At 41.6% G+C, this 27480-nt stretch overlaps 3 protein-coding genes across 4 annotated transcripts; all 3 read right to left on the bottom strand.

The window, feature by feature from the left end:
- Positions 1-908: 908 nt before the first annotated feature.
- Positions 909-6884, bottom strand: lmod2a (leiomodin 2 (cardiac) a). Its single transcript, XM_074633538.1, has 3 exons — positions 6426-6884; positions 2377-3600; positions 909-1108 (listed from the first exon to the last, which is right to left on the bottom strand). Exons 1-3 carry the CDS (start codon positions 6693-6695, stop codon positions 1100-1102), a joined length of 1503 nt encoding a protein of 500 aa, XP_074489639.1. The 5' UTR covers positions 6696-6884; the 3' UTR covers positions 909-1099.
- A 4748-nt stretch (positions 6885-11632) lies between these two features.
- Positions 11633-17260, bottom strand: asb15a (ankyrin repeat and SOCS box containing 15a). 2 transcript variants are annotated; one of them, XM_074633536.1, is made up of 10 exons: positions 17185-17260; positions 16113-16220; positions 15976-16013; positions 15416-15547; positions 14850-15008; positions 14509-14754; positions 14256-14427; positions 13246-13789; positions 12616-12766; positions 11633-12491 (listed from the first exon to the last, which is right to left on the bottom strand). In XM_074633536.1, the coding sequence occupies exons 2-10, from the start codon at positions 16214-16216 to the stop codon at positions 12334-12336; spliced, it is 1704 nt and encodes a 567-aa protein (XP_074489637.1). In that variant the 5' UTR covers positions 16217-16220; positions 17185-17260; the 3' UTR covers positions 11633-12333. The 2 variants fall into 2 exon arrangements, with proteins under 2 accessions (XP_074489637.1, XP_074489638.1); XM_074633537.1 differs by lacking the exon at positions 17185-17260 and having other exon boundaries at positions 15412-15547; positions 16113-16208.
- A 765-nt stretch (positions 17261-18025) lies between these two features.
- Positions 18026-23816, bottom strand: LOC141766578 (ankyrin repeat and SOCS box protein 15-like). The gene is made up of 8 exons (XM_074633541.1): positions 23789-23816; positions 23404-23535; positions 22794-22958; positions 21408-21653; positions 21059-21230; positions 20394-20919; positions 19967-20120; positions 18026-19059 (listed from the first exon to the last, which is right to left on the bottom strand). Exons 2-8 carry the CDS (start codon positions 23522-23524, stop codon positions 18884-18886), a joined length of 1560 nt encoding a protein of 519 aa, XP_074489642.1. The 5' UTR covers positions 23525-23535; positions 23789-23816; the 3' UTR covers positions 18026-18883.
- Between the last annotated feature and the right edge of the window lie 3664 nt (positions 23817-27480).

Below are 27480 nucleotides of genomic sequence, written 5' to 3'. Positions count from 1 at the left end.
GAGTCTGTTTGAACAACCCACTGATGTGGGATTTACATAAGTAAGAAACTGTCTGAATGAGGCGTCCTGAGTGGGTATGACACTCGCATGTATGTCGTAAGCTTCTGCCTCGCTTCCTCTGCTGTCACTGTCAGTTAAAGGAAAAATGCCCAAAAATATATGTATTTGAAGCTCGCAGAATCAGACACAAGTAAAAAAAATATGGCCTCAAGTTTGAAAGCAGCATACATCACTTTAGATGAGGGAAGCTGCAGAGAAAACAATCCTCTATCCTGCAGGTCTTCCTCATTTAAATAAAACATTTCACAGGATTTTTTTTTTACATAAATGAGTAACTGTTTCATCATGAATCTATGAAATACAGCAGACCAGATCATCTTTTTAACAAGTACAACCCAGAATATTAAATCCAAAAATGAATCCCAAGAAAGCAGCCTTTAAGACAAAAGATAAAAAAAATAATAATAGTAAATTTACTAAATATATGAGCTTCAGTTTTGATATAAAAAATCTGTGGAAAGCCACAAACAGATTAACGTAATTACCAGTCTTTGGGAACCCAACGTTGCAAATTGTTGGATGCTTCAACAAAAAACAAAATTCCAGCCAGTAGTTTTGAAGAAACCGGGCGGAAAACAAAACAAAAAAAAAAACCACCACACTGGTTTTGGTAACGTACAAATGTCCCAGGGGGACCTGAAGGCCACATTAGCCTTTGTAGATCAACTCATTTAAATATTTAAAAGTACATTCATCCGAAAACATCTTGAAGAACGTTATTGTGATCCTGAGTTGGAAGAAAACTGAAGAATAGACGATTGTGCAAACAAGAAAGAGCTGCTAGAAAACTGTCGTGACTTTAGTTTTCACGAACATGTAGACCGAGTCAGAACATTAACTTTATTTTTCTACAGATCAGTATTCCACACAGTAACAAAATACAACAATAATGTCTGAAACATACAGAAATGCAGTCTGCCGCTACGCCGCGTGACGAGTTAAATAAGATGCTGTTTAAAAAGTGACATTTTAGTGTGAAATAAAAATGAAACATTTCAATACAAAGTGAGAAGAGTTCAGGTGTGATGAGCAGGCGAGTTCATTCCACCTGAAACGACAAACATCACACACACGTGTTAACTTCAGCACACACAAATAACGTCATTCAGACGTCATGTTTCAAAACACAGTTAGACTGCATTCACACCAGATCAGGCGTTGCGGTGATTCTCCGTAGGGTTCTGTGGCGGTGTGGGAGAGTCCCTTTTAATGGCCCATTAACTTCAACGGTTAACGTCTTTTGTTCCCTCGTGGCTGCTCAATCAGTCTTTCGGAGGTTAATGCTAGAGTGAAGATACTGGTATCATATGAAACTAGAAAAACTAAAGAATCCATTGGTACCAACCATGTCATACTAGCTTGGTAGGAGGTTAAATAACGCTCCAAAGTTATGCTATATTTTGACGTGGAAAAACTGTCATGGCCATTTTCAAAGGGGTCCCTTGACCTCTGACCTCAAGATATGTGAATGTAAATGGGTTCTATGGGTACCCACGAGTCTCCCCTTTACAGACATGCCTACTTTATGATAATCACATGCAGTTTGGGGCAAGTCATAGTCAAGTCAGAACACTGACACACTGACAGCTGTTGTTGCCTGTTGGGCTGCAGTTTGCCATGTTATGATTTGAGCATATTATTTATGCTAAATGCAGTACCTGTGAGGGTTTCCGGACAATATTTGTCATTGTTTTGTGTTGTTAATTGATTTCCAATAATAAATATATACATACATTTGCATAAAGCAGCATATTTGCCCACTCCCATGTTGATAAGAGTATTAAATAATTGAGAAATCTCTCTTTAAGGTACATTTTGAAGAAATAAAAAATGTGCGATTGATTTGCGATTAACTATGGACAATCATGCGATTAATCGTGATTAAATATTTTAATCGATTGACAGCCCTATAATATTATTATACTTGATTAAGGTACATTTTTTGAACAGATAAAAAAATGCGTGATTTAATTTGCGATTAATCGTGATTAAATATTGTCATCTATTGACAGCCCTAGTTAAAAGCTCTCTAAACCTATAGTGGAAATCTGAACAACACTGCTCTCTTCCCAGCAGCCATCTGTCTTATCAAACAGCAGTGAAGAAGTCAAACTATTTATAACCTGACGGAGAGTCGAGGAATGACAGAGGCTGTCGTCTGATGACAGAGGCTGTCGTCTGATGACAGCAGACGTTCACACTGAGGGGGTCTAATGGCTTTGGGAGGCTAAATCATGTCTGTGATGCTTTCACTCAAGCAAAACAAAATTCCTTCAAACACAGAGGAGTCATTGGCAGAGTCACAGGAAGTCTTACCCTTTTCAAGGACCCGATGCTGCTCTCACGAATCGCCGCCATCAGGCTGTCGCGGCTCGACCTCTCTGGAGGCGGCAGGCGTGACGGTTCGTCTCGTCTCTTCTGTAGTGACGGCTTCAAGGCGTTTTTCAGGTCTTTGATAATATCTGCACTCTCCTTTTCGTTGGCGCCGTTCTTGAGCTTCTTTGACTTGGGTTTCCGTTGGTTTGACTGAGTCTTCGTGTTGTTCGAACCTTCGTGCTGTTTGACCATTTCAGAGATCTTCCTTGTCGGCGGATCTAAAGATGGAGGAGGAGGAGGAGGAGGAGGATTTCTGTTCTGCTTTTCAACAGTCTTAGAAGATTGTGACGGCTTCTTTGGTGGTCTGTTTTCTGCAGATGAACCAGGAACTTGTCCTGACACCTCTGGAGGACTCAGTTCCTTCTTCTCTTGGAGCCTCTTCTGTCTCTGTTGGTCCTGGTTGCGCGTCAGGATGCTGGTCGCCGTCATCCTCGGGCCCGCGAGGTCGAACTGGTAACCAAGCTTGAGCAGAGTGGTGTTTTCCCTCAGCAGCTGCACCATCTCCATCTCCACCTTCCCTCCGCAAATGTGCCTCTGGTTGTGGAAGCGAAGCTCCACCAGCGTCTCGTTGTGCTTCAGCGCCGCCACCAGAGCCAGGATGCCCTGACCGGACACAAAGTTGGACTCGATGTTCAGGTTTCTGATGAAGCGGTTCTCACGAAGCATCTTGGAGACGGCAAAGGCAACCCGGTCGTCGGCGTGGGTGTTGGCGAGGCTGAAAATGTGGACGTGAGTGTTTGTGCACAAGGCCTCGGCGAAACGAAGCAAGGTGTCCTGGGAAATGTCTTCGATGTTGTTGAGGTTGACTTCGCTCACAGTGGGGTCGTCACACAGGATCTGCTCCAGAGTTTCATCGAGGACGATCGGGTTCCCGCTCGCTCTGTCGGAGGTTGCGTCCATGTTTTGTTCTGTTGTTTCAGTCTTGCTCGACTCACTCCTCGAGCTTTTTGACAGGCCGTTCTTCTGAGGACATTTACTCCTCATCGGAGCCTCCTTTTTACACTCATCTTTCTTTTCCGCCTCGTCTTCCTTTGCAGCATTTTTGCTTAAGACACTCTGCACCTTCTTCCCCTTTTGTGAAATCTTCTTCCTGTCGCTTTCCAGAGTCTTGCTGGCGTCGCTGGTGGTCATTCGTTCCCCTCTGCTCTTATCTGGGCGTCCCTCCTGCACAGGAAAAAACAGGACAGAAAATTAGGTCCTTGACATTCTCCAGCCTTTGACTTTTAATTAAGAACCCTCTCCAGCGCTGGCAGGCAGTCATTAAAGCTGGCATTTCTTTGACTACTAGTCTGTATTTTTAGACTGTTTTTAGACACTTCCTACATGGAAAATCAAAGCAAAAAAAAAAAGCAAAAGGCTTCATATCAAAACCACATTAGATTGTTGGCCAAAAATGAATATATAAGTATGAATATTGTGTAGGCCAATGAGTTAGTATTCCAATTTCAAATTTTAAAAAGAATTGAGGCAACAGAGGCTGATAAAATAAAATACAGTCAAATCAAATCAAATATAATACAATAAATTCAAATAGAATAGAATATAGTCAAATAAAGTTACACAATAAAATAAACTCTACACCTCCATTTTTATTTATTTTTCTGTTTGTTTATATTTATCTAAACATCCCGAAAATATGGAAGTCTAATAAAATAATAAAACAAAGTCAATTTAAACAGAATAAAATAAAGTAAATTGAAGTAAAGCCAAATAAGATTAAATATAATAAAGTAAACCAAAATAAAATAAAGTCAAATAAAATATGATAAAATAAATGAGAATAAAATATAGTTAAATAAAATAAACTTACACAATAAAATAAACTCCACAATTCAATTTTTTCTGTTAAATATTTGGTTATATTTATCGAAGAATTCAGAAAATATTGAAGTCAAATAAAATAATAAAATAAAGTAAAAATAAAACAGAATAAAATAAAGTAAAGCAAAATAAAATATAATAAAACAAATTAAAATAGAGTAGAATAAAAAAAAGTTACACAATAAAATAAACGCCACACCTCCAGATGAATATGTAGTGAACCCTGATGACATAACTATGACATCATCGGGGTTATTTCCGCCCGCAGAGCCACAGAAGACACTAAACAACTGTTTTCTCAGGCTGATTAGGACTAAACATGACGAGTAAACTGATCTTCATGTGAAAAATAGTTGGACTGCTCCTTTAATCCCAAACTGAAACTGAATCTGTTTTCTGATGTTGATCTAGACGAGTCTTATTTTGTCAGAGTGAGGCGGTTTAGTCTTGTCACTCAAATCGGTTCATTACTTAAAATAGTGCTCATGTTGTCTGAGTGTATTAATATTCTAATATCATCTGGGAATTAAAAGTAAATAAAGATCTTACTATTGCTAAGCATGACAAACAACAAACGCATGGAAATATGTTCTCTATTAGATTTATCCAGCGGTGGGATGTAAATAAATACTTTTACTTACTCGAGTTCTGTATTTAAGTTCAGTTTTGAGGTACTTTACTTGAGTTTTATGTTACTTTATACTAGATATTTTATTTTTCTTATTTTAAAAGCTTTAGTTACCAGCTACTTTGCAGATTCAGATTATAAATACAAAATAGAATCAACCAATAAATTGTGATGTATTATTAGGAATTAAGAAAGTCAGCAGTATACTGTTTAATGTATGTAAGTATATAAATGAATGTTATGTAATATTAAGTAGTTTAAATTAACCCCACCTTTATCAGCTTCAATATTAAAGTGATGAACACATTAATGCATCACTAATTATAATTCAGTAATATAACATAGATTATTCTGAATTGAGTACGTTACCTTTGGTACTTTATTTTAATGCTAATACTATTGTGCTTTAACTGAAGGAAAGTTTTGAATGCAGGACTTTTACTTGTCATAGAGTATTTTTTTTAAATTTTACACAAGTTTTCAGATTTATTTTCTTCCTTCCAGGGTTAACTTAAGTGTAAATTAGGGCTGTCAAAGTTGACACGATAATAACGCGTTAACGCTAATTTGTTTTAACGCAACTAATTTCTTTAACACATTAACACAACATACGATATTTAGGTTGTAGTGGGCTCAGTTTTAAAGCTAGAGTGAAGATACTGATATCATATGAAACTGTAAAACCTAAGGAATCCATTGGTACCAACCATGTCATACTAGCTTGTCATAAAGGAGTCTAAATAACGCTCAAAAGGTGCGTTACATTTTGGCGAGTAAAAACTGTCATGGCCATTTTCAAAGGGGTCCCTTGACCTCTGACCTCAAGATATGTGAATGAAAATGGGTTCTATGGGTTCCCACGAGTCTCCCCTTTACAGACGTGCACACTTTATGATAATCACATGCAGTTTGGGGCAAGTCATAGTCAAGTCACACTGACACACTGACAGCTGTTGTTGCATGTTGTTAATTGATTTCCAAAAAAATAAATATATACATTTGCATAAAGCAGCATATTTGTCCACTCCCATGTTGATAGGAGTATTAAATACTTGACAAATCTCCCTTTAAGGTAGTTTTCAAACAGATAAAAAAATGTGTGATTAATTTGCAATTAATTGTGATTAACTACGGACTATCATGCGATTAATCGCGATTAAATATTTTTGATTGATTGACAGCTCTAATTTCTACACATTTCTACAAGTTATCAGATGGATTTCCTTAACTTCTTTGCAGCCGTGGGCTTCAGTTCATTTTGTTTAAATCAACCTGCAGAGAATCCATCTCATTCAACATTTAGTCAGCTTTATTTTGTAAAAGTGCGGATCATCGTGTGCTGATGCAGGTGCAAGCAGGAATCAGCTTATGAACTCCCTTTGCTGCTGTAACATCTATGCACTGCTTTTTATTTTTGGAAAATCAAACCCAGAAAATAATAAACAAACATGGATGTTGTAAAAAAAGATCATGGGAAAAGTGTGCTATTTTGGTAGTTAAAACAGTTATGTTCCTCCGGTTGATTGATGTCCCCTCTCACCTGTCCGGCGTTGGACTCCGTCCTCTCGTCCTCCAGCAGCTTCTTGTTCTCGTCCTCCCAGTATTTCAGCAGAGATTCCCTGTCGAAGTTCCCCGTCGGTGTTTTGGCAGTCTGGTCTTTCTGCCTCATGCCGATTGGGACGTTGTCTTCGAGGTCGACCAGCTCCCTCTCCAGCTCCTGGAGCTCCTCGGAGGACAGCGTGGCCAGCAGCTCGTCTTCGTCCACCTCCTCGTACTTCTTCAGCTCCTTGCGGTACCCAAAGGTACTCATGGTTCTGCGCTCGTTTTAGGACTCTCCGAACTTTTAAATCCCTAACACTTGTACTTTTATCTCTTTGTGTACTTGATTAAATCTTCCCCGAGTTGTTTTCCTGCTTGAATGTTCTCATTGACTTGTCCTCCATGAGGTTCCTTCAGATCTGGTGGCGAATCAGAGAGTCCTCGTTCATCTACTGGTCCCAGCTGCCAGAGGGGCCTGCCCGGGAGAAAGGGGAGGGCCGCCACGCTGATGGTCCTGTCTTTTTTTAGGGTGTTGGGTGGGGGGGTCAATGAGATAGGCTTACTGCAGGAATGTGAGTCCTCTGAGTGGCCTGTGCCGAGAGCTCATCAGCGGCCCGTGCCGAGAAAGAAACGAAGGGAACAAAACGCCGTGGAGAGACATCAGAGACGAAGCTCTGCGGCGTTACGTAACGTGTCAGGACACAGAAACACGCCGTGGTTGTGGTGTTGTCAGGGAAACACTTGTTCTCCCCGAGGATGGGGGGATTATATACAGCACAGCTCCGGCTGGCACTGAGGAGGACCGATGGTGGACTCTGATGCTGTTTACACCATAACACAACGAAGTCAAGTCAGGACAGATCGAGTTGTCAGACTCTTTCAAAGTGATAATCCTCAACTTTCCTAAAGACATGGAGGTGCAGCGTTAGGAACTCAAAACTCCTGAAAGTTTCATTTTCATAGTAAAGAAAAGAAATCAGCCGTGTCAGTTTGATTGTGGCTGAATGTTGGCACACTCGGATGTGGTCTGGCGCTAGAGGATCGATTGCGACTCACCCCTGGCCTTTTTATGGCTGCCAGCGTTGGTTAGATATTGGGAACGCTAACAGGGCCGGTTTGGGGTTTGTACAACCTGCACCTTTTCTTTTTTGTTGATAGTTTTGTCTGTAGTTTGTCTCCAAACTGTCTGACTGTTTGTGTTTCTTGAGCCATCTGAATATTTTTTAGTGACGTCACTATGTTACCAGATCTCCAACCCGTTCTCACTCCCATTCATTCCTCAGATACTGACGCTTGGTCAGTGGCCCTCAGCATCTGATACCGACGCATCGAGGCACACTTTAGCATCTGTATGAGATGCACCGGGCTTTCAACTAACTCCAATGTAAACCCACCCGTGGCATTATTAGACGGTCAGAGCAACTGACGTAGTATAAAGAGCAAGAAAGTCCGCATACGGCGGAGGGGAGGGGAAGATTACACTTGGACATGACTTGGAAGATTGGACTTTCACCCAGGAGGCTTTTGTTCGTGTCCTGTGTGAAACCAAAAGTCAACGTTGACTTATTTTACCGTAGTTTTGTTTCGTAACCTCCGTACTTAACTAACGCTAGTTACATAACAAACGTACTTATTTTAACCCAAACCACGATCCTTTCCTAAATCTAACTAAAGACTTATGTTGCATAATTAGTCGTTTATGCCTAGCGTCCACACTACTCCGGCGTTTTTGAACCCCTAAAAAGGAGACATTTGGAAACACTGCTGACCCCGTTTTAGTTTTAAAACTCCCAGGTTGCGTTTTATTCTGGATGGACAGAAACGATGATGCAGACACCCAAGTTCACTTCTTGATTGGGTCTTATTAGTCATGACGTGTCCTTCCCGGATTCGTGAACCTTTTCTGGAAGAAAACAAATGACATCTATGTGTTTACCACCGCGTTGAACACGTTATACTCATGTGTTACTTTCAGTAACCGCTCGTCATTCCGAGCAAAGATATGGTTTTATTTTTCACAGTTGCTGTTCTTCCTTCGTAGTACTTTCTGCAACTGAACAACCTACCGCACTGCTTCCTGTTTACACCGGCACGCGCATGCCCAGTGAATGGTCATGTGATAAGCATTTCAGGTGTGGTAGTATGGATGGATATTGATTCTGAAACGGCCCTAAAACGCTCGTCTGGACTGCTTTTTTAAAACAAAAACATTTTAGTGTGGATGTAGCCGTAGTTTGAAGCGTAGGGCCACTGACCAAGCATCGGTATTCAACGAGTTGGGAGTGAGAATGTGTTGAGATCTCAGATATTAACAGATATAGATAAATGTTTTTATTACTGATAGAAATAATGGACAAAACTGCAGAAATAACACCAAGGTTGTTTGTAACTGGACCTTTCCTTAAATAACCAGCTTTATTTAGCAGCACTGTGTCCAGATTTGGGCCAGAGGTCTGTCGGTCAACCATGTGAGTTGAATTCAGGTCGCTGTCGGGCAAAGCTATTTTGGCAACATCGGGTAAAATTTTAAATATTGAAAAATCTGCAGTTTATTTTGCAATTGCTGTGTTCTGCAAAAATAATCCCAGTATGAATACAGGAGCTGGACACAATGAAAACAACACTAAATACAGTCTAAAACACAAGCTCAACATTATACTCCTCACAGAGCTGGTGTTTATTTACTGCAGGACTGTTGTGTTGAATCCACCATGTGACATAAGTGTTGTCATTATTGTGTCCACCCCTATACTTTGTCACATGAGTAACATTAGTATGGATGTGTAGGACTGACCTTCAGTCTCAAAGGGAGGGAGGGTGGTTTGTTGTTTGGTTGCCAAGACAACCCTCAGAGCTTATCAACATGCACCCATCACTGATGCATGTTTGACAAGCTGCTTGGAAGTCGTCTCACGTTACATGTCTGAAGTGAAAAGACTCTGAGTGACATAACATCACTCTCATCATAAATCTGAAGTGAATTTGACCTTTGACCTGGATTATTGCTGATTAGCATCAGTCATCCAGCTGTGCAGCCCTGAGGGAGAATGGAAACACATTCAGTTACTAAACAAAGGACCAAACTGCTGTTTTCTACATGTTTAACCCCATTAAATTCAAAACTGTGTATTCTTTCCGGCTGACTATTTTCCAAATCATCCACCAGTTTAGCAAGTTAATCACGCATTTTTAATTTGTTCAAAATGTACCTTAAAAAGAGATTTGTCAAGTATTTAATACTCTTATCAACATGGGAGTGGGCAAATGTGCTGCTTTATGCAAATGTATGTATATATTTATTATTGTAAATCAATTAACAACACAAAACGATGACAAATATTGTCCAGAAACTGCAGCCCAACAGGCAACAACAGCTGTCAGTGTGTCAGTGTGCTGACTTGACTATGACTTGACCCAAACTGCATGTGATTATCGTAAAGTGGGCATGTCTGTAAAGGGGAGACTCGTGGGTACCCAGAGAACCCATTTTCATTCACATATCTTGAGATCAGAGGTCAAGGGACCCCTTTGAAAATGGCAACGACAGTTTTTCCTTGCCAAAATTGAGCGTAAGTTTGCAGCGTTATTTAACCTCCTTCCCAACAAACTAGTATGACATGGTTGGTACCAATGGATTTCTTAGGTTTTATAGTTCCATATGATACCAGTATCTTCACTCTAACTTTAAAACTGCTACAACCATAACATCGCAAGTTGTGTTGATGCGTGAAAGAAATAAGTGCCGTTAAAACAAATTTGCGTTAATGTGTTATCGCGTTAACTTTGACAGTCCTAATTAATGTATTATACTTCTCCATTAGTCCCAAACCACAAACATTTTTGATACTCTTTTTATTTATTCATTTATTTTCCTCTGAAACACTTTGCAACTTCATAATTGGCAGCTCCACAACTACTTTACAAGGTAATAATAATGCAGATTTTGTGTTTTCAGCTCGTTCTGCTGCCCCTTAGTGGCCAAAATCTCCAATTAATGCTTTAACTTTTTAATCCAGCCAGCTGTTGACATAGCAGAGGTTTGGCTGCTGGATGTGGTGTTATGTCACCTGAAAATCCTGTGGTATGTTACATGCTCCCTGTTTTATTGCCTCACTTTAATCTGTACGTGCTTTGCTTTGTTTTAGCACATTAACACACACTGCTGGATTTACAGCTGCTCTCAGATCTGACCCGACTGCCAGCTGGTGTCAACAGTTTGGAGGTCGTTCAATTCAATGCGACCTCTGTCTGTTATCAGGTTCTCGTGTGATCTGCCAGAATGTAGAGCCACGTCGTTGTTGTTGTTGTTTCTGCAGGTCAGGAGGTTAAATTTAGAGTTGATCTACTTTCGGTGTTTGTCAGCCAGAGGAAGCAGCTCACACCTCCTCGATGTGTTCGCTGTCAGAGTGTGTTGATGTTCAGCACGATGGGAAACCGCCAAGATGAAAGTTTGTTCAGCTGCAGTTCCTCTAATGACCACTAGATGGGGGGGGGGGAACCCAACTCTTCTCTGGAAAGTCAATACAGTCAGTCTACCACTTTGGTCCAGACTATAGACTGTATGTAAAGATGGACGACGCGTCTGCACTTCCTCCCCCTGTACAGAAGTGAAGCCAAAATATCGCGGATACGGAAACTGCCATCTTGAGATTTTGACGTAATTTGGAGCCTGAGTCTGTGCAGTTTACTGGAAAAAAAAAAATTCGTACAACTGAACGCTGAACAATGCCGTGGTAGCGACGCAGTGGTAGTGACTTGTCAACCACAAGGTAGCCACACCCTAAAGCATCCCCTGCTTTATGGTCTATTTGACTCTAAATAGGACCATAATTTACTAAATGAACATCATGCTGTATTGAAGAAGACTTGAAACTAGCAACTGAGACCATAAACTCATGTTTACAATGTTTACTGAGGTAATAAATAAAGTGATCCCTTGGGAGCGGGCCAACATTTTGTGATGATGATTACCAGGCATGTGTATCATAATAACACAAAAGTTTAATGAAATACATCTCAAATGTATTTACAACTGTTAGAAAGGTGACAATAGAAGGCTTACTTCTCAATACTGCAAATTATCAAAGCGTAGACAGGACATTTATTTACCTCCAGACCTTTATTTATAACAGGCTTATATTAGAGACATGCCTTTATATCCAATTTCACATCTAATAAGTATACTTGATCTCATTTTAGTAAGTCGCTTCTGGTTCCAAGATGGCGATGGCCAAAATGTCAAACTCGAGGCTTCAAAACTGTAGTCAACAAACCAATGAGTGGCATCACTGTGACCATGTCCACTTCTTATGTACAGTCTATGCCTGTTTTTTATATATATCTATATATACTATATATACATACAGGTATATACATGAAATTTGCAATAAAGCACTAAAAAATGACAGAGTATAAGTAATGGTAGAAGCTAGTATTTGATCCCTTGACATTATTTATATTCAAGAATTTAGAGTATTTAAGTGCCTTACCTGCTTTTGGTTATATAACGGTCTGAACATCAACTGGTCTGATATATTTTCCACAAAAAGAGTCACAACTAAGAGGCTCCGTCCTCAAACACTTGAGTCCCAGAAATCTGAGTCACCTCAGCCATGAAGTGACTGATCAGTAACTAACTGCAGGTATTTTATGGTTATTATGTAATCTTAGTTAATGCCCCTTTGAAACACTGTGAAAGTAAAAATAAAAATACAGTCATACAGTACAGATCTGGGCCTGTAAGTAACTTGATTGTCTTATTGCTCACACTTTTTTACCACTAAATTGGCTCTTTAGAGCATTCTTAAATGTTATCTGTAGATGTTTGATAAATCCAGGCTCTATTAAATAAACCACATGTCATTACTGACATTTAAGACTCGATAGATCCGATAGAAATCCTCGTCCCCTCAGTTCTCCCTGCAGATGATTTGGGCGTACAGGTCGTTCTCTTTGAACAGCAGGTAGTCCTTCAGCCTGTTGGGTAGCTGGACGGACATCAGAGCGCTACAGCTCAGGTGTTTCCTGATCACCACTCTGCTCAGGTGAGATAGAGAGCGAGGGTTACCTGGAGGTCACAGAGGACAGCAGTTTGGACCAAAGTGACGGGAAACATGTGGTACCAATAAATCAGGATGAAGAGGTATGTCTCCTGGTTCTGATGTGTAACAATAGCTCTTTAGTTGACTCACGTGTGGTCCAGTGAATGTGAGGCCACTCTTTGTGTTTCTCCAGGATCTTTGTCAGCTTGCAGCAGAGGGAAACCTGACCGACGTATTCGAGGAGGATCGACACGACTCGTCCCAGGTTGACCAGCCAGGAGACGCTGACGAAATCACAAAACTGGACAACAAGACAGGTAGTTATTCTGTTTAGACACAACTGTAGAGAAGATAACACTTTATACGTCTTTTAGAATTTACACTACTATTAAAGGTTGCAGTGTGTAGGGGCATCTAGCGGTGAGGTGAAACTTCTCCAGTGTGCCAAGCGTGTTAGTCGATTAGTCAACTAATTGGTCGTTTTGGTCTTAGACGAGTCAGATTTCTCTAGTCGATTAGTCTTTTTATGCTTTTTTCATGCTGAATGACTCATTTCTAAGAAACTTATGAGCTTATCTCTGGTAAACACCAGATTTAAAGTGGTGCTTTTGTGTGATTCTTTTGTGGAGAAACTCAGTTTTATTATGTATATACTAATCGATTAGTCCACAAAATCGTAGGAGTGTTAGTGGACTAAGAGTTTCTTTGGTTGAGGACAGTCTTAAAAAGTCTCGTACTGTGAAATATCATTTTACTTCCACGACAAAGACAAGAACTCACAGCAACTTTTCCCTCTTGATCTTGTGAGTAAACTGAGTTGCTCAGGTCGTCCCAGTCGTCGTCATGGTCACAACGGAAACACTTCTCAGCATCGTACCCGTTGTTGAGCAGCAGCCTCATCATCACCTCGTCCTTCAGGCAGTACTGCAGCGCTGTGGGAAACACCGTGTCGTTCAGCACCGTGAAGTAACAGTTCACGTCCGCTTTGGCCGCAAGCAGCAGCTTCACGATCTCGTAGCGCCCCGACCTGACCGCCACCAGGAGGCAGCGCAGCGGGTCCAGGTCGGGTTTTGCTCTCGACTTCAGCAAAATCTCGGTACACGTCGCGTCCCCGTTGGAGACGGCAAAGTACAGCGGGCTTCTCCTCATGTCTCCGTAATTGTCAGAGATGTGAGCGTCTAACCGCGTGTTGACGTCGAAGCCTTTCTGCAGAAGGAGCTCCAGGCAGTGGGTGTGGCCTCCGTCTGCGGCAGAGTGCACCGGGCTGTGACCGGACAGCCGCAGGGCCCGTCTGGTGGTGATCGGGATCAAAATCCTTAAAGCTCTGGTGGAGAAAAAGAGTAGATCATTCTACAAGAAATAAAGCATCAGAAACGACCCTACATGAAAGCCTGACAGTTTGAACGCGTAGCGTAACTAAGACGGTGAAATGTTAACCTGCACTTGACCCACAAGATGAAAGCCTTCCCTGCTTTCTTCACAGCCATTGGATAAAAGCCAGATTCTAGAAAAGCGTCTGTCCTGCAGTGGTTTGACTTTTGAAAACTAGAGCCGATGAAAATGTGGGACATCGTCTCAATATGTGGGACGTGGGACAAGGGATAAAAATGCTGTGGAGTCCCTCGTCCCTTTGTTTAGATGATTGTGTAGTGATTGTACATACATTACTGATGATGAATGATTGACAGATGACAGATAAAGACAGCTACCATAACTAGGTACTCCAAAAATGGCGGCGCCGCCCCAGAATGCCGCAGGATTCCCAGTCCCTATAACATCGACCCACTCACAGGTAGTGTCCTTTGTATGCAGCGTGGTGGATGGGCAGCTGAGAGCTCAGGTTGTGGATGTTGGGATTTGCTCCGTGCTGCAGCAGGATGTCGATACAGTCCGGATTCCCTGAACCTGTAGCATCGTACAGGACGCTGTCGCCATTCGGCGCCTGAGCGTTTACATCAGCACCTTTTAATGAAAAATTAGAAATCATTTTGGAGCACGAAGATGGTTTTAATAACACTTAAATGAAATCGGTGCGGTATTCACCGTGTTTGATGAGGAGCTCCAAGGCTTCAGAGTGGCTGTACTCCGCAGCGATGCCCAGAGGAGTCACTCCATACTGGTCCGTCTCTGAGACCTGACCGCCGTTCTGCAACAGGAGCTCCATGACGCGAACACAGCCGGCCCTGGAGGATTCATGAATGGCCGTCCACTTCTTCAGACACACCTGCTCCACCAGAGCTCCTCCAGCTATTAGACTGGAAACCATCTGATAGGATCCGGCTCTGACCGCTGCAGGGACGAGGAGATGATGGTGAGGATGGATTAAAGGTTTTCTCTCTACATGTCAGCTGTGAAGGACAGAATACGCCACACCGTGTTCTGACCTAAAAGCAGAGGGGATTCGTTCTTGTTGTTGGTCGTGTGAGGAGAAGCTCCGTGGTCCAACAGCATCTTCACATTTTCCACCAAACCAGCTTTCACTGCTAAAGTCAGGAAGGTCTCGCCCTCCGAAGTCTTTTCCTCCAGAGTCAGCCTGAAAGACGCTGAAGCACACAACAGCAGATCTACATTATTTCACTGAATTCAGTTGTAAAAGGACTCGTGCTGACTGACAGTTGTTTAAAGCCCGATGAAGAAGTTGAACACTGCGGTAGAGCTGCAATGATTAATCGATTGAAACAATCATATTGGGAGAACTCTGTAGCAGATAGTTGGCTGCTGAGGTATTAATCTTCTGATCAGTGCTTGTATAGGCTGATATACCCCACTTTACCTTCCTTATTCCCTTCATTCCTTACCCTAATATTACTACACTGAGTCACGTGCAGAGATCAACTGGAACATGATGGAGCTGAATCACTTTTTAAGATCCAGTTAAAACTTCCATTACCATCAGCTGCTCTTCACTTCTGACTGTCATGTGAAATCAAAGTGTGGACCTCTTACCCACCGTACAGCACCGTCTCCAGGACCAGGACCAGAGGTTGGACCGCCGCCCTGTGCAGAGGATACCAGCCGCGCTCATCCACCTGACTGAAGGCTTCTGGGAAATCACAGAGCTGCTGCAGTGCCAACATGTCACCTGCAGGGACACACATTTTGAAGCCAGCTTTCTACCTCAGCACACAGCATTGTATATCTATTTATTTAACCTTGATTCAGTCCACACCATCGAGTACCCGGTGCTCCTTTCAATGTAACTTCTATTATGTGTTGTGTTTTTATGTAAAGGTATTTTAAAATGGCCATGCCAGTTTTTCCCCGCCAAAATTTAGCGTAAGTTTGGAGCATTATTTAGCCTCCTTCACGACAAGCTCCTATGACATGGTATACCCTTTGTAATAGCCGATTTTGGGAATGCAAACCATGCAAAAAGTAGACAATAAAGTATTCTCTATAGTACTCATCAACAAGGGACTCAAGACGTCCTCATCTTTAGTGATGTATACTGACAAATCCTAACTGTTAATTGATGTTAACACTGTGGCCAGTTCAGAATTGACTCTTTACCTTGTTTGATGGCCCCCACCAGTTTCAGAGCTTCACTCCTAAATGTACGAACGAGATGATGAAGGTACATTTTTAGAAAAAATGCAATATGTCAAACTGTCTGATATTTATGGTGAAGTTGTTTCATGTTTCTGTACCTTCCTGGTCCCGTTAGATGTTCCCTCTGACACGACTCCTGGATGCTCATCTGGACGTCGTAGTGCAGAAGTTCGTCTTCATCCAGGTCATCAGCTCCATCCATCCCTCTGACATCGTACAGGTACAGACACACAAAGTCACACAACTTCACGTGTCTTGTTCTGTCCAACCAATAGTCCAAAACTCAATTATAGTCAGTTTAATGAGATAAAAGACAAAGAAAAGCATCAAATCCTCACATTGGAGAACCTGTGATCAGGGACTGTTTGCCATTTTTGCTCTATGAACATAGACTGTATATAAGAAGTGGACGTAGTCACCGTGACGTCACCCATTGGTTTATGGACTGGTTTATGGAATTTTTGGCGACCAAAATGTTTTAATTAACTTTCATGAACTGAAAACACACTGTGAAAGGATAAAAGTTCTTAGACGAAAATGCAGACAACTCCCAGACCGGGCAACGCCGTGGTAGCGACCTGTCAATCACAAGGTTGCCGCGCCCTAAAGCATCCTCTGCTTTATGGTCTATTTGACCCTAAAGTTTTGTTTGCGAATCCAAAATTGATTGCATAATAAAGACACAAAACTAAAGTACGTCACTAGCTCTGAGCGTAGCATTTTCACACAAATGCAGCCTACATGGCGTACACATGACACGCCAAAAGCAAGAATGGCGTTCTTATTGCATGCAAAATGATTTATCGTGTCATTCATACGCCATTCAGTGTGACCTGGCTGAGCATTTACTGGTAGCATGGAACTGGGACACAGCTCTCCAGTGTCAGTGAGTAGACTGGTGGTTGATCACAGAGATATGTTCACTAAACTGCCAAGCTTACATTTAAACTAACATGCTTTCTCTTTCTTGAGCTCTTTATTGTTTTTGCCATCGGCTCTATTTTCAGAACACTTTGACCCCTGACCTCCTTAATGTTGATCAGATATAACATTAGTTATCCAGGCAGCAAGTAAAGTACACAAGCATATCAACTTTACGTCATTCTTTATAGGAGAACTTGCAAAATTCTCCTGTAATGTGATTAAAAACCTACGTTGAATCATTCTTACCTGGTAAATGTGTCAGTGTTGGAGTCATACGAAGCAGCAGCAGCAGCACACTGTTTGCTTCATGGCTGAACTTCTCACACACACACACACACACACACACACACACACACACACACACACACACACACTTCACCACGCTATTTATAGGTGTCACCTGTTCCAGTGTGTTTAACATGCAGGCCGTTCAGCAGCACCTAATCAAGTGTAATGTCACATTTTCTTCCACTAATGACGAACAATAATGAAGCGCTCTTTTGTATGAATATTTATTGTGTCATTACGATCCACCACAAGCTCAAACGCTGTCAGACGACGCGTTGATGAAAACCTGCTGAAATAATGAAGTGGCTACAAGAGTGAAATGACTCTTAACCTTTTCTCCATCTGCTGCTGACCTTTGACCTCTTTGATTAGCATTTTGATGGTCAAATTGAGACTTTACTGTCAGCTTAAAATGTGCGATTCAATCTGGAGTTTTGCATGTTTTTGTCTATTTACTACAAAACACTAATGCTCATATTTAATAGCGATTAATCACATGATTGCCCATAGTTAATTGTGATTAATCACAAATGAATCACAAATTTTTTATCTGTTCAAAATGTACCTTAAAGGGAGATTTGTCAAGTATTTAATCCTCTTATCAACATGGGAGTGGACAAATATGCTGCTTTATGCAAATGTATGTATATATTTATTGTATAATCAATTAACAACACAAAACAATGACACATATTGTCCAGAAACCCTCACAGGTACTGCATTTAGCATAAAAAAATATGCTCAAATCATAACAGGCAAACTGCAGCCCAACAGGCAACAACAGCTGTCAGTGTGTCAGTGTGCTGACTTGACTATGACTTGCCCCAAACTGCATGTGATTATCATAAAGTGGGCATGTCTGTAAAGGCGAAACTGCAAGATGCGTTAATGCGTTAAAGAAATTAGTGGCGTCAAAACAAATTTGCGTTAAAACATTATTATCGTGTTAACTTTGACAGCCCTGATATTGTTTTGTAATCCAATGGATTACGTTACCAATTACAAAAATCACCATGTAATTTATATTCAGTAACTGACTGCATTTCAGAGTAATGTGACCCAACTCTGAATATGAAGATCACCCAGCATGTCACCTGCAGGGACAGTTTTAGTGAGAAGTGTTTTGCTCTTTCTTTTTTTAGTGTGTTAAAATGTCAGATCAGAATCATTTCTACCTCTCATACTAGTGGTCATTGTTAATGCTCGTTTTTCTTCTCATCTAATACTACATTTCCCATCAGCCCTGTTGCTTCCTGTCCGTTTCCCCACAAACAAAGCACAAACACGTTGGAAATTATTTTCAGCCTTTCCCTCCTTTCACCATCTAACAACAGAAACAATAAAATGTGTGTGTCCAACATTATGTACAGTAAATTGTAAATGTCATTAAAGTCTGTGCCAAGTAGAGAGAAGTAGAGAGATCTTGCAGACAGATGGATCATTAACAAACACCCTTTAGGCCTCTAACAGGTCAAAAGAGGGAAATGATTTGGAAAATGGTCAGGCGAATGGAAAGTACATTTAAATGGCAAAAATGTGAAAAAACACAATCATAAAAAAGTACTTTAAAAATAAAATTATAATAAAATTTGTTTACATTTGTGCTTATCAAAAACCAGAGATTAAAAAAATAGTTCCATCCTTTCAAAACATATGTTCACATGATGCGTTCAGGGCCCTGGCTGTAGAGGTCGAGCTCCTGGTACAGTATGAAGCTCTTCAGTCCGGGAGGGAAAAGATGCGAGTTCATGATTTCCGGGTTGTTGAGTCTCTTCAGGGTCAGACGCCTCCTGATCTCCAGTCTGCAGAGGTGCATGAGGGTGCGAGGACTGTCTGGAGAGCAAGGTCCAGAATTACTTTGTTAATTCATACTGTAATAAAACAGTGAGAAGAACACAACGATTTAGAGGACACAATTACAGACTTTGTGCAGGAAAGAAACAACACTAAAAGGCCCACAGTGCTGCTAGTGTCCCCATGAGGCTGCAGTGTTCATTACAACAACAATGGTAAAGCACAAACAACATAATGATGATTTATTCTAAGAGTCTTACAGTAGTGGAGCTTAAAAACTGTAAAAGCTGTCCTGTGGGTAGCACTAAAGGAACAATCTTATTACCTGAATCTGCAGCTCCCCCCTTTTACAGGGAGTTTCAGCTCTATGTTTATATTGTCTTTGTCTCCGGACAGCATAAAACATTACCAATACTATCTGACATGAAGGGAACTATTTAAACTTTCCCAATTGAAACAAATTCCTGAAGTCATTTTTTCTCTCGTAGATGGTGAGATGGCCAAAGTGACTTCTTTTGTTTCCGTTTCACAACCTCTTCTACTTTGTTTACTGGCAGATTACAGCCATGCAGAGCCTATATCGGCAATTTCTGACCAAACTACGCTGTTGCCGGGTTTATTCACACCAAACCAGTCGATGGAGACTCGCATTTCCTTTTTTTGCGACATTTGAAAAGTTTGCTTAAAAATTTGCTTGACAACTGAATGGAAACACGACTAATGTTGTTTCCGTGGACAAAAACAGATGTTGCCAGGGTTAAATTTTCAGATATTCTGTAGTTATGATACGGTACGGTACGATACGATACGATACGATACGGTACGATACGATACGATACGATACGATACGATACGATACGATACGATACGATACGATACGATACGATACGGTGCAGCTCTGCTATAATAAAACTCTCAGCCTGATAATAATCAACAGTAAACTCACTGAGGATGTCACATATTTCGGGCCACTCTCTCTGTTTCTCCAGGAGGAGTCTGAGTTTGGAGCAGATGTGGACGTCTCTGACGTAGTCCAGCAGAGTCCGGACCACGCTCCCGGACAGATGCATGACGCAGCAGAGGCTCATGAACTCGCAGAACTGGAGAGAGGACGGACATTCAGCAGGTCATTCATGTGTTTTCTTTATATGCGTGTATAAAAATAAACAAATTTAAAACATTTATAAAGATAAAATGTAAAGTTTCAGCTAAATAAATGTGCAACTTATTCTCTTTTGTCTCATCTTGTTTGTCTAAAAAAGCTTTTCCCACCGTCCTCCATGATGAATGAATATTTCCAGCATGCAGCTTTATCAGTAATTACGATAATGAAAAATAAGGAAAACAAAAACCGAGTAGCAGCTGTCACTCACTGGGATTTTCCCTTCCCCCTCATTCGCAGCATCAAAAGCGTCGTCATGGTGACAGTGGAAGCACCTCTCCACCTTGTAGCCATTGTTGAGCAGCAGCCTCATCATCACCTCGTCCTTCAGGCAATACTGCAACGCTGTGGGAAACACCGTGTCGCTCACCACCGTGAAGTAACAGTTCACGTCCGCTTTGGCCGCCAGCAGCAGCTTCACGATCTCGTAGCGCCCCGACCTGACCGCCACCAGGAGGCAGCAAAGCGGGTCCAAGTCCGCCTTGGCCCCGGCCTCCAGCAGGACTTTGGTGCATTCCACGTCCCCGTTGGAGACGGCGAAGTACAAGGCGCTCCTCCTCATGTCCCGGTAGTTTTCGGAGTTTCTGGTGTTCATGCGGTAGTTGACGTCGAAGCTGCAGGCCAACAGGAGCTTCAGGCAGCGGCTCTGGCCTCCCTCCGCCGCAGAGTGGACCGGGCTCTGACCCGTCTCTTTGATGGCCTTCTTGGTGGATAGAGGTATCAGCATCTTCAGAGCGCTGTGGGAAACAACAAAGGTCCAATCAATTAATAAGCTCCAAGACAGTGCTGACCTTTGAGGGAATAGAGTCCAAAATGGAGGAAGCTGTCTTAGTTTATTAGCTGTTTGTCTGACAAATGCATTTCTCACAAGCTCACTCGTAGTGTCCGGCGTACGCTGCCTTGTGGATGGGCAGGTGTCCGGTGAGGCTGGGCAGGTTGGGGTCGGCGCCGTTGTCCAGCAGCAGCTGAATGCAGGCGGTGTTTCCTGATCCGGCGGCATCCAGCAGGACACTTTCTCCGTTACAGGCCTGAGAGTTCACTCTGCTACCTGAGGAGAGGGAAGAAAAAAATAAAGAGATTGGACCTTTAAACAAACACACCTGGTCTCTCCAGGTGTGTAGAGGGGATGGTAATAAAACTCAAATAAATCCCTCACACACATGTTACATCGTTTCTCCCCTTGTCGTAACTGTCTCTAAACCTTTATTTTTATCTTCAGACTGACCACAGTTCAGCAGAATCTCAGTGATGTGGAAGTGCCCGTGTTCTGCAGCCACGGCGAGCGGCGTCACCCCCGTCACGTCTCTGTGGTTTACCCGGCTGCCGTTCCTCAAGAGCAGCATCAGGATGTCCACGTCGCCGACTTTGGCCGCCTCATGCATCGCGGTCCATTTCTTCCGGCAGATCTGCTCCACCCAAGCGTCGTGAGCGACCAGCGTGGATGTCATCTCGTAGGAGCCGGCCTTCACCGCTGCAAGGTGAGCAAAAGATTGATCAGCAATGAATTAAGGATGTATGACAAACCGCCACAAGACCAATATGTAGCTTTTCTCTGAGTCTAGTAATGCAGAATGTTTTTTTATTCATTCTTATTTTAATGTAAGAAAAGTTTTATATAGTACCTTTAATTTATCTTAATATCATAAATATGAATTGTTTCTGCAATCTGGTGAATTATGATTAAAGACTCAAAACCAAAAGTATCTGTATGGCTGTGTATTGTTATTACTGGAGGGAAGTTAGCATGTTAGCCGTTCTGTGAGGCTGTACTTACAATGACAAAGCTAACATACTGATGTTTAGCAGGTATAATGTGAGCATATTATAATACCAGGAAAAGTCAGGGAATCGCCAAAGTCGGTGGGATTCAACCTTTTCGTTTTGCATATTAGCATGCTAATATTATCAAAAAGACACTAAAATGTAAGGATGAAGGCGTAGAGGACTCTCCCAGCCACCCTTGAGAAGGAGCTCTAGTCTGCCCGTGACAGAGATTTTTTGGCTGATTCAGCATGTTGAATCGGCAGCGGATACCGTCGGTGAGAGAAATCCCTCTGATTGGCTGTTCAGCTTAAACGAATCAGTGCACGAGAAGAAAAACGTACGTGAGGAAAGCAAGCCAACGAGTAAAGTCAAGATGGCAAACACAGAAGGCTCTTCGCACTTTTCATCTTCATCTCATCTGATCATACCAATACACGGATATTTTCACAACGACATGGCCGTCTGGAATGAAGCTAAGTGGCTTGTATATCCACCGTCCTCGGTCTTCTGGTTTCCCTTTTTGAAAGACGAACACTGACTACCGCCGCCTGCTGGTGTGGAGAGTTATTTCCACGGAGCTGGCCGCCATGTTTCTACAGTAAGCCCAGAACAGACAAACCAAACACTGACTCTAGAGAGGGACATTCACGTTTTCTCGTTGGCCACCGTAGTTCTCCTACACGCCTGGCACACGGGAGAAGTTTCAGTTGGTTGCAATCTGCAACCTCACCGCTAGATGCCACCAAATCCTACACACTGCACCTTTATGGTGTAATGATCATCACCGCCTCATGATGGGACCATTAGTCTTGTTAACCACTACCTCCTCCACCCTCTACTGTGTTACCGAGCAGCAGCGGCGACTCGTTATTGCTGTTGGTGTTGTGAGGCGAGGCTCCGTGCTCCAGCAGGCTCTTCACATTCTGCACCAGTCCGGCTTTCACCGCCAGCGTCAGCGGCGTCTCTCCGCCCACCGCCGTCCTCTCCTCCAGGCTGAGCCCCTGAGCTGCCACTGACGCAAACACAACACAGACAGGTCAACATGTTCATTCATAACCTACTGCCAGCTGTGCCGACCTGGCAGGTAACACCTCCCTGCTGCTGCTGGCTGACCTCCAGGCTGAATGAGTCAGGGGTGACATCACAGGTTATTTTAGACCGAGATGACTGTTGACATCAGCTGGAAGGCAGCATCATTTCTCAGTGAAGTGTTCTGTGGATTCATATTATTTCAGGCAGCCGCCACCAGACCTGTCATCTCCGCTGCATTCAATCTGATGCTTCATCTTCACTTGTCATCTTTATTTATTTATTGGTGTCAACTCCACCAGTTAAAGGTGGGAGGAGGTTATATTTTCACCAGAGTTTGAACTGCAGATGTATGATGAAGTTACCTTCGTCCCTAGAAAATTCATTTAAATTTTTGATCATCATTAATGATTAATAAAAATGCTTACATCTCAAGACAGTCTGCAGAACCTCCAGGACTGGCTGGGACGCGGCTCGATGGAGGGGAAGCCAGCCGCGACTGTCCGACTCCCTGAAGGCGAAGGTGTGCCTCAGCATCCCCCTGAGCATCCAGACCTCACCTGGTCACCACGGCAACAAGACAACAACCCCGGGGGTTTCAGGAAAGAAGAGAGGCAAGATGTTTTAAAAACTACCAGAAAACATCCAGGACTCATTGGAGCTCAGACAGTTTTCCCCCTTTTTCTGCAAATCATCAGTTTCTGCTTTTCCACTTTGACTCTCATACTACACCTCTCTGTGTATTTATCTATCTGACAAAGACAACGCTGTGTAACGGTGAAGGTATTTCCTGTGTGACCATGTCCAACCCACCTTGCTCGATGGCTGCCAGGACTCTCAAATTTTCATCCGTCGCTGCTTCTAAACTAACAGCCAGGAGCAGAGGAAGCACAGTCAGTCAGGCAGGCAGTCAGCTGGGTTTGATCAAAATTAGCAAATGTTTTTATTGTTCAGAAGGGGGAGGGTGAAGTTTGGTGGATGTGGCTTCCATACCTCGCTGTAGATTTCAGAAAGGCATCTTGGCAGGCGTCTTGAATACTGAGCTGGATGATGTAGTCACTGAGCTCCTCTTCACCATATTCTTCATAAGTGTTCATCACTCTGCAGGGACGAGACACATAATGAAGCATTTCAAGTGGTGGTTTCGGACCAATTAACAACAAATCACATATCCTTAAAGGGTTGGTCCATTATTTTTAGTTTTTTGGGGGTATTTATGTCATTCTGTATCTTCTCAGTAGTGTTCCTTATGTATTCCAATCCATTCAAATTTTGATCAAAATACATATGTTTTAGCATCAAAATGCTATTTTCCCTTCAAGTCCTTCTAAAAACTTGTTTCCCACGTGACCTGGCGTAGGTTTCTGCATGATGACGCTGCTACATGTACAGTATACAGTATATATACATCCTTATAATCAGTGTATTAACGTCACATACAGTAACTTAGATGGCGGTCGGCGTGCTCCCAGTTTGGAGAAGCAGACAGGAGTACCGGCAGGAAGTTAAGAAATGTACTGCTGAGGACGCCACGTTAGTTCAGATCAGAAAGTCACACAATAACACAAACTCAATGGATGCAGCGGTAGACCAGCAACCCCTGTGTTCCTCGAGGTAAAATTACTGTTTCTGTGAATGGACTCTGGTGGCTGTGAAGAGAGCATATATAGCGGCTATGTCCAAACTTAGCACAGCTAATGTTGACTCAGCATTCACATTATTCATAACCTTATTGATTAACTTACTTTTTGCTAACAGCTGAGTGGGCGTTTCCATTTGAAAAAAAACATAAAAGATCGCAGATAGACCTGCCCTTTAAAGTCATATTACTGGGTTTTTTTTCAGCAGAACAAGCTGAAAACAAAACATCTGACATGAACGACTTAAAGTACTTTAATAGCTGCCTAATTCCACATCCAGCCCACAAAGAGCAACATAATCATCCCATAGCAATGGTGTTTGTGTCCACATGATTAATTTAAGTCCAACTGTCACTCACCTTTTAGCTCTGGTTTGGTCACCACCAGCTGCTGATTAAAATACCTGGTTCTAAACCAGGAACTAAAAGAGACCAAAAATTAGGTATAGTTTTATCATCCCCACTGACCATTTTTTAAATTACTTTATTAGCTTAGATTGGCTTCCCTCTCAGAAACAACATCATTGATTCAAGTCTTGATGCTCTTTGTGTTGCTGTTTGTTGGTTTTGACTTTACACTTCAAAATCTCTGATACAGCACAATGTATGTTCTATTTCTTCCTTCTCCTGCGCCATATCCATTTTAATTAAAATATTCCCTGCATTTCTCACACAGATTTTCTAGATCTGCATGTAGATGGAATACCAGAAGGTACAAGAGGGTGGACAAAATAACAGAAACACAACAATCCAAGATGACAATCCAACAAATGATTGCCTTAAAAGATGACCATGGAGTTGAATCAACACATCTTTTGGCACTTTGTCAACAAAAACAAAAGGTAAGGCTTCATTTCACACACCTGCTATTTCCTCCTAATCATTTCCCAAAAGCTTTCCTGGAAATCTGTGCTAATAATAGAGGGAATCGAGACGGTGTTAATTTAATACACTTCCAATTCATTAATTCAAATAATTGCTAGTGTAACCTAAAGAGCCTTTTAGTCAGAGCACAGCAGGTCAGCTGAGCAAGTATGTGAAAGTAATCCCTAGGCAAGCAAACAATTCAACTATGGAGGACGGAACCTGCCAAAATAAAAGATAAATGAATAAATATAAAGTAAATGCAAAAATAAATATATATGTAAAAATAAATGCAAAAATAAATAAATACATGTAAAAATACATAAAAAAGATAAATATACATAAAAAACAAAAGTGTAGATCAAACAGAAGAGTAAATAAATAAAGGAATTAATACAAATGTAAATAAATTTAAAAAAGCAAATTAAAAACAGAAATAACAGTTATATCACATTTCAGCAATTAAATGACTACATTTATTTTTATATTATTTTTGCTACTTTTAATGGCATATGTATTTATTTATCAAGTCATTTATTTATTAATTAATTCATTTTTTTATTTTGGCAGGTTTCATTCTCCGTATTCAACATATATGAAAATTAAGAATTATAAATTAGTAAAGAAATTATGTTTTCTTGGCTTTGAGCGTCCTATTTTTCCCAATAATTAGGATTAAATTACATAGTTCTTTCCAAGAAACCTTCTAGGAAATTATTCTGTAATTACAGACTCTTAAAATAAAGAATTACCTAGTGGGGGAAGAATTACAAACTTAGTGTCTCGTTCAGTATTCAAGGATCCCCATTCACTTAAAACACGCCAAGAAAACATAAATTACAATGCAAAATAATAATAAAAAAACACCACAGATGACAATAAAACATGTAGCATAGATTGCAGACCTGCAGGTGTTCATGTTATTGTGTCCACCCCTTTTACAAACATTAAAAAATGTCAAGCAAGATTCCCTTGATAACAACAACAACAAAATTTCTAATTCAGACACAAACATCTGGTCAAAATCTTTTTGTAAAGGTTGAATACCTGCAAGTCTCTGCAGAGGAACCTAAAGATTCTCACCTGTGCGGTGTGTTAGCGGCTCACGCTGATGGGTCGCTGTCCTCTAACAGCACAGAGTGATTTTATATTTAGGCGTGACCTGTTTTCAGAAGCCTCGAAAACACCAGACTGATGATGCCTGCAGAAACACAGTGAGGGGCGTGTGTGGTGGACACCTGGCCTGCTGGTCTTAAATATAGCCCGGTTATGTGTGCTATTGTGCGAGCTAAGCCGGGTCTTTGTCAAGTTTGGCGGGAATCCCACGTTCAAGATCCCACAAGCCCCCGGGGCTTAGACTGTGGACTCACGCAGCCACCGTCTATTGTGTTTCGTGGAACGCAAAATCAAATCGTGGTCTATTTTTTCCTCCGCTGCTTTGTCGAAGAAATATGAGATGATGTATGTCTCGTAAAAGTGAGAGATGCAGGAAAGCTGTGCAGCCAGGCGACATGGAGCTCTGCGCCGTCTCTTCAGTCGGATTTATCTTTGCTTTCATGCGGAAACTGTTGTGTAATTGTTTCCTGGTGTGATTTTTAATGCTCTGGATTTGTTTTCTGCTGTTTGTGACTCTGGTTTTATTGACTTTTAATGGCTTTCATCAGCTTGATTTAAGTTGTTTTTCTCTGCCTTCCACCTAATTGTATTACTTCTGTTTTACTTTCTTTCTTTTCTCAGTAACTTTTTTATTTAGATGTTTTTAAGTGTCATTTAATGAGGAAAATATCACTGAAATAAATGATAAATTTATCTTTTTTTTCAGGTAAAATAAGCCACTTTTTGGTAAATTATCTATAAGACCATCAAATAAGCTATGCATGAGATCTAATGATATTTTATAAATTTGCATGGGTCTTTTAAATATTTATTTGTTAAAAAAATGTGGAAAAGTATAATTGTTTTGGAATTATGAGAGTCAGAGTATCTGCAGGTTTCCTCTTGA

This window comes from Sebastes fasciatus, chromosome 4, assembly GCF_043250625.1.
Source record: "Sebastes fasciatus isolate fSebFas1 chromosome 4, fSebFas1.pri, whole genome shotgun sequence".
NCBI classification, from domain to species: Eukaryota; Metazoa; Chordata; class Actinopteri; order Perciformes; family Sebastidae; genus Sebastes; species Sebastes fasciatus.
The sequence above is the reverse complement of the archived record's forward strand: the minus strand, read 5'-3'. Positions and strand labels throughout refer to the sequence as shown.

Bases quoted from the DNA above. Each gene is read 5' to 3' on its own strand.
- lmod2a (XM_074633538.1), bottom strand. From the start codon at position 6,695: ATGAGTACCTTTGGGTACCGCAAGGAGCTGAAGAAGTACGAGGAGGTG. The intron at 3,601-6,425 runs GTGAGAGGGGAC...TTTCCTGTGCAG, and splicing joins CGGAGTCCAACGCCGGACAG to GAGGGACGCCCAGATAAGAG.
- asb15a (XM_074633536.1), bottom strand. From the start codon at position 16,216: ATGGATGGAGCTGATGACCTGGATGAAGACGAACTTCTGCACTACGAC. The intron at 16,014-16,112 runs GTACAGAAACAT...TCGTACATTTAG, and splicing joins CATCTAACGGGACCAGGAAG to GAGTGAAGCTCTGAAACTGG. The intron at 15,009-15,415 runs GTGGGTAAGAGG...TGTGTGCTTCAG, and splicing joins CCTGGAGACGGTGCTGTACG to CGTCTTTCAGGCTGACTCTG.
- LOC141766578 (XM_074633541.1), bottom strand. From the start codon at position 23,524: ATGCTCAGGGGGATGCTGAGGCACACCTTCGCCTTCAGGGAGTCGGAC. The intron at 20,121-20,393 runs GTGAGTGACAGC...TCCTCTCTCCAG, and splicing joins AGGGGGAAGGGAAAATCCCA to TTCTGCGAGTTCATGAGCCT. The intron at 19,060-19,966 runs GTGAGTTTACTG...CTTGCTCTCCAG, and splicing joins CGAAATATGTGACATCCTCA to ACAGTCCTCGCACCCTCATG.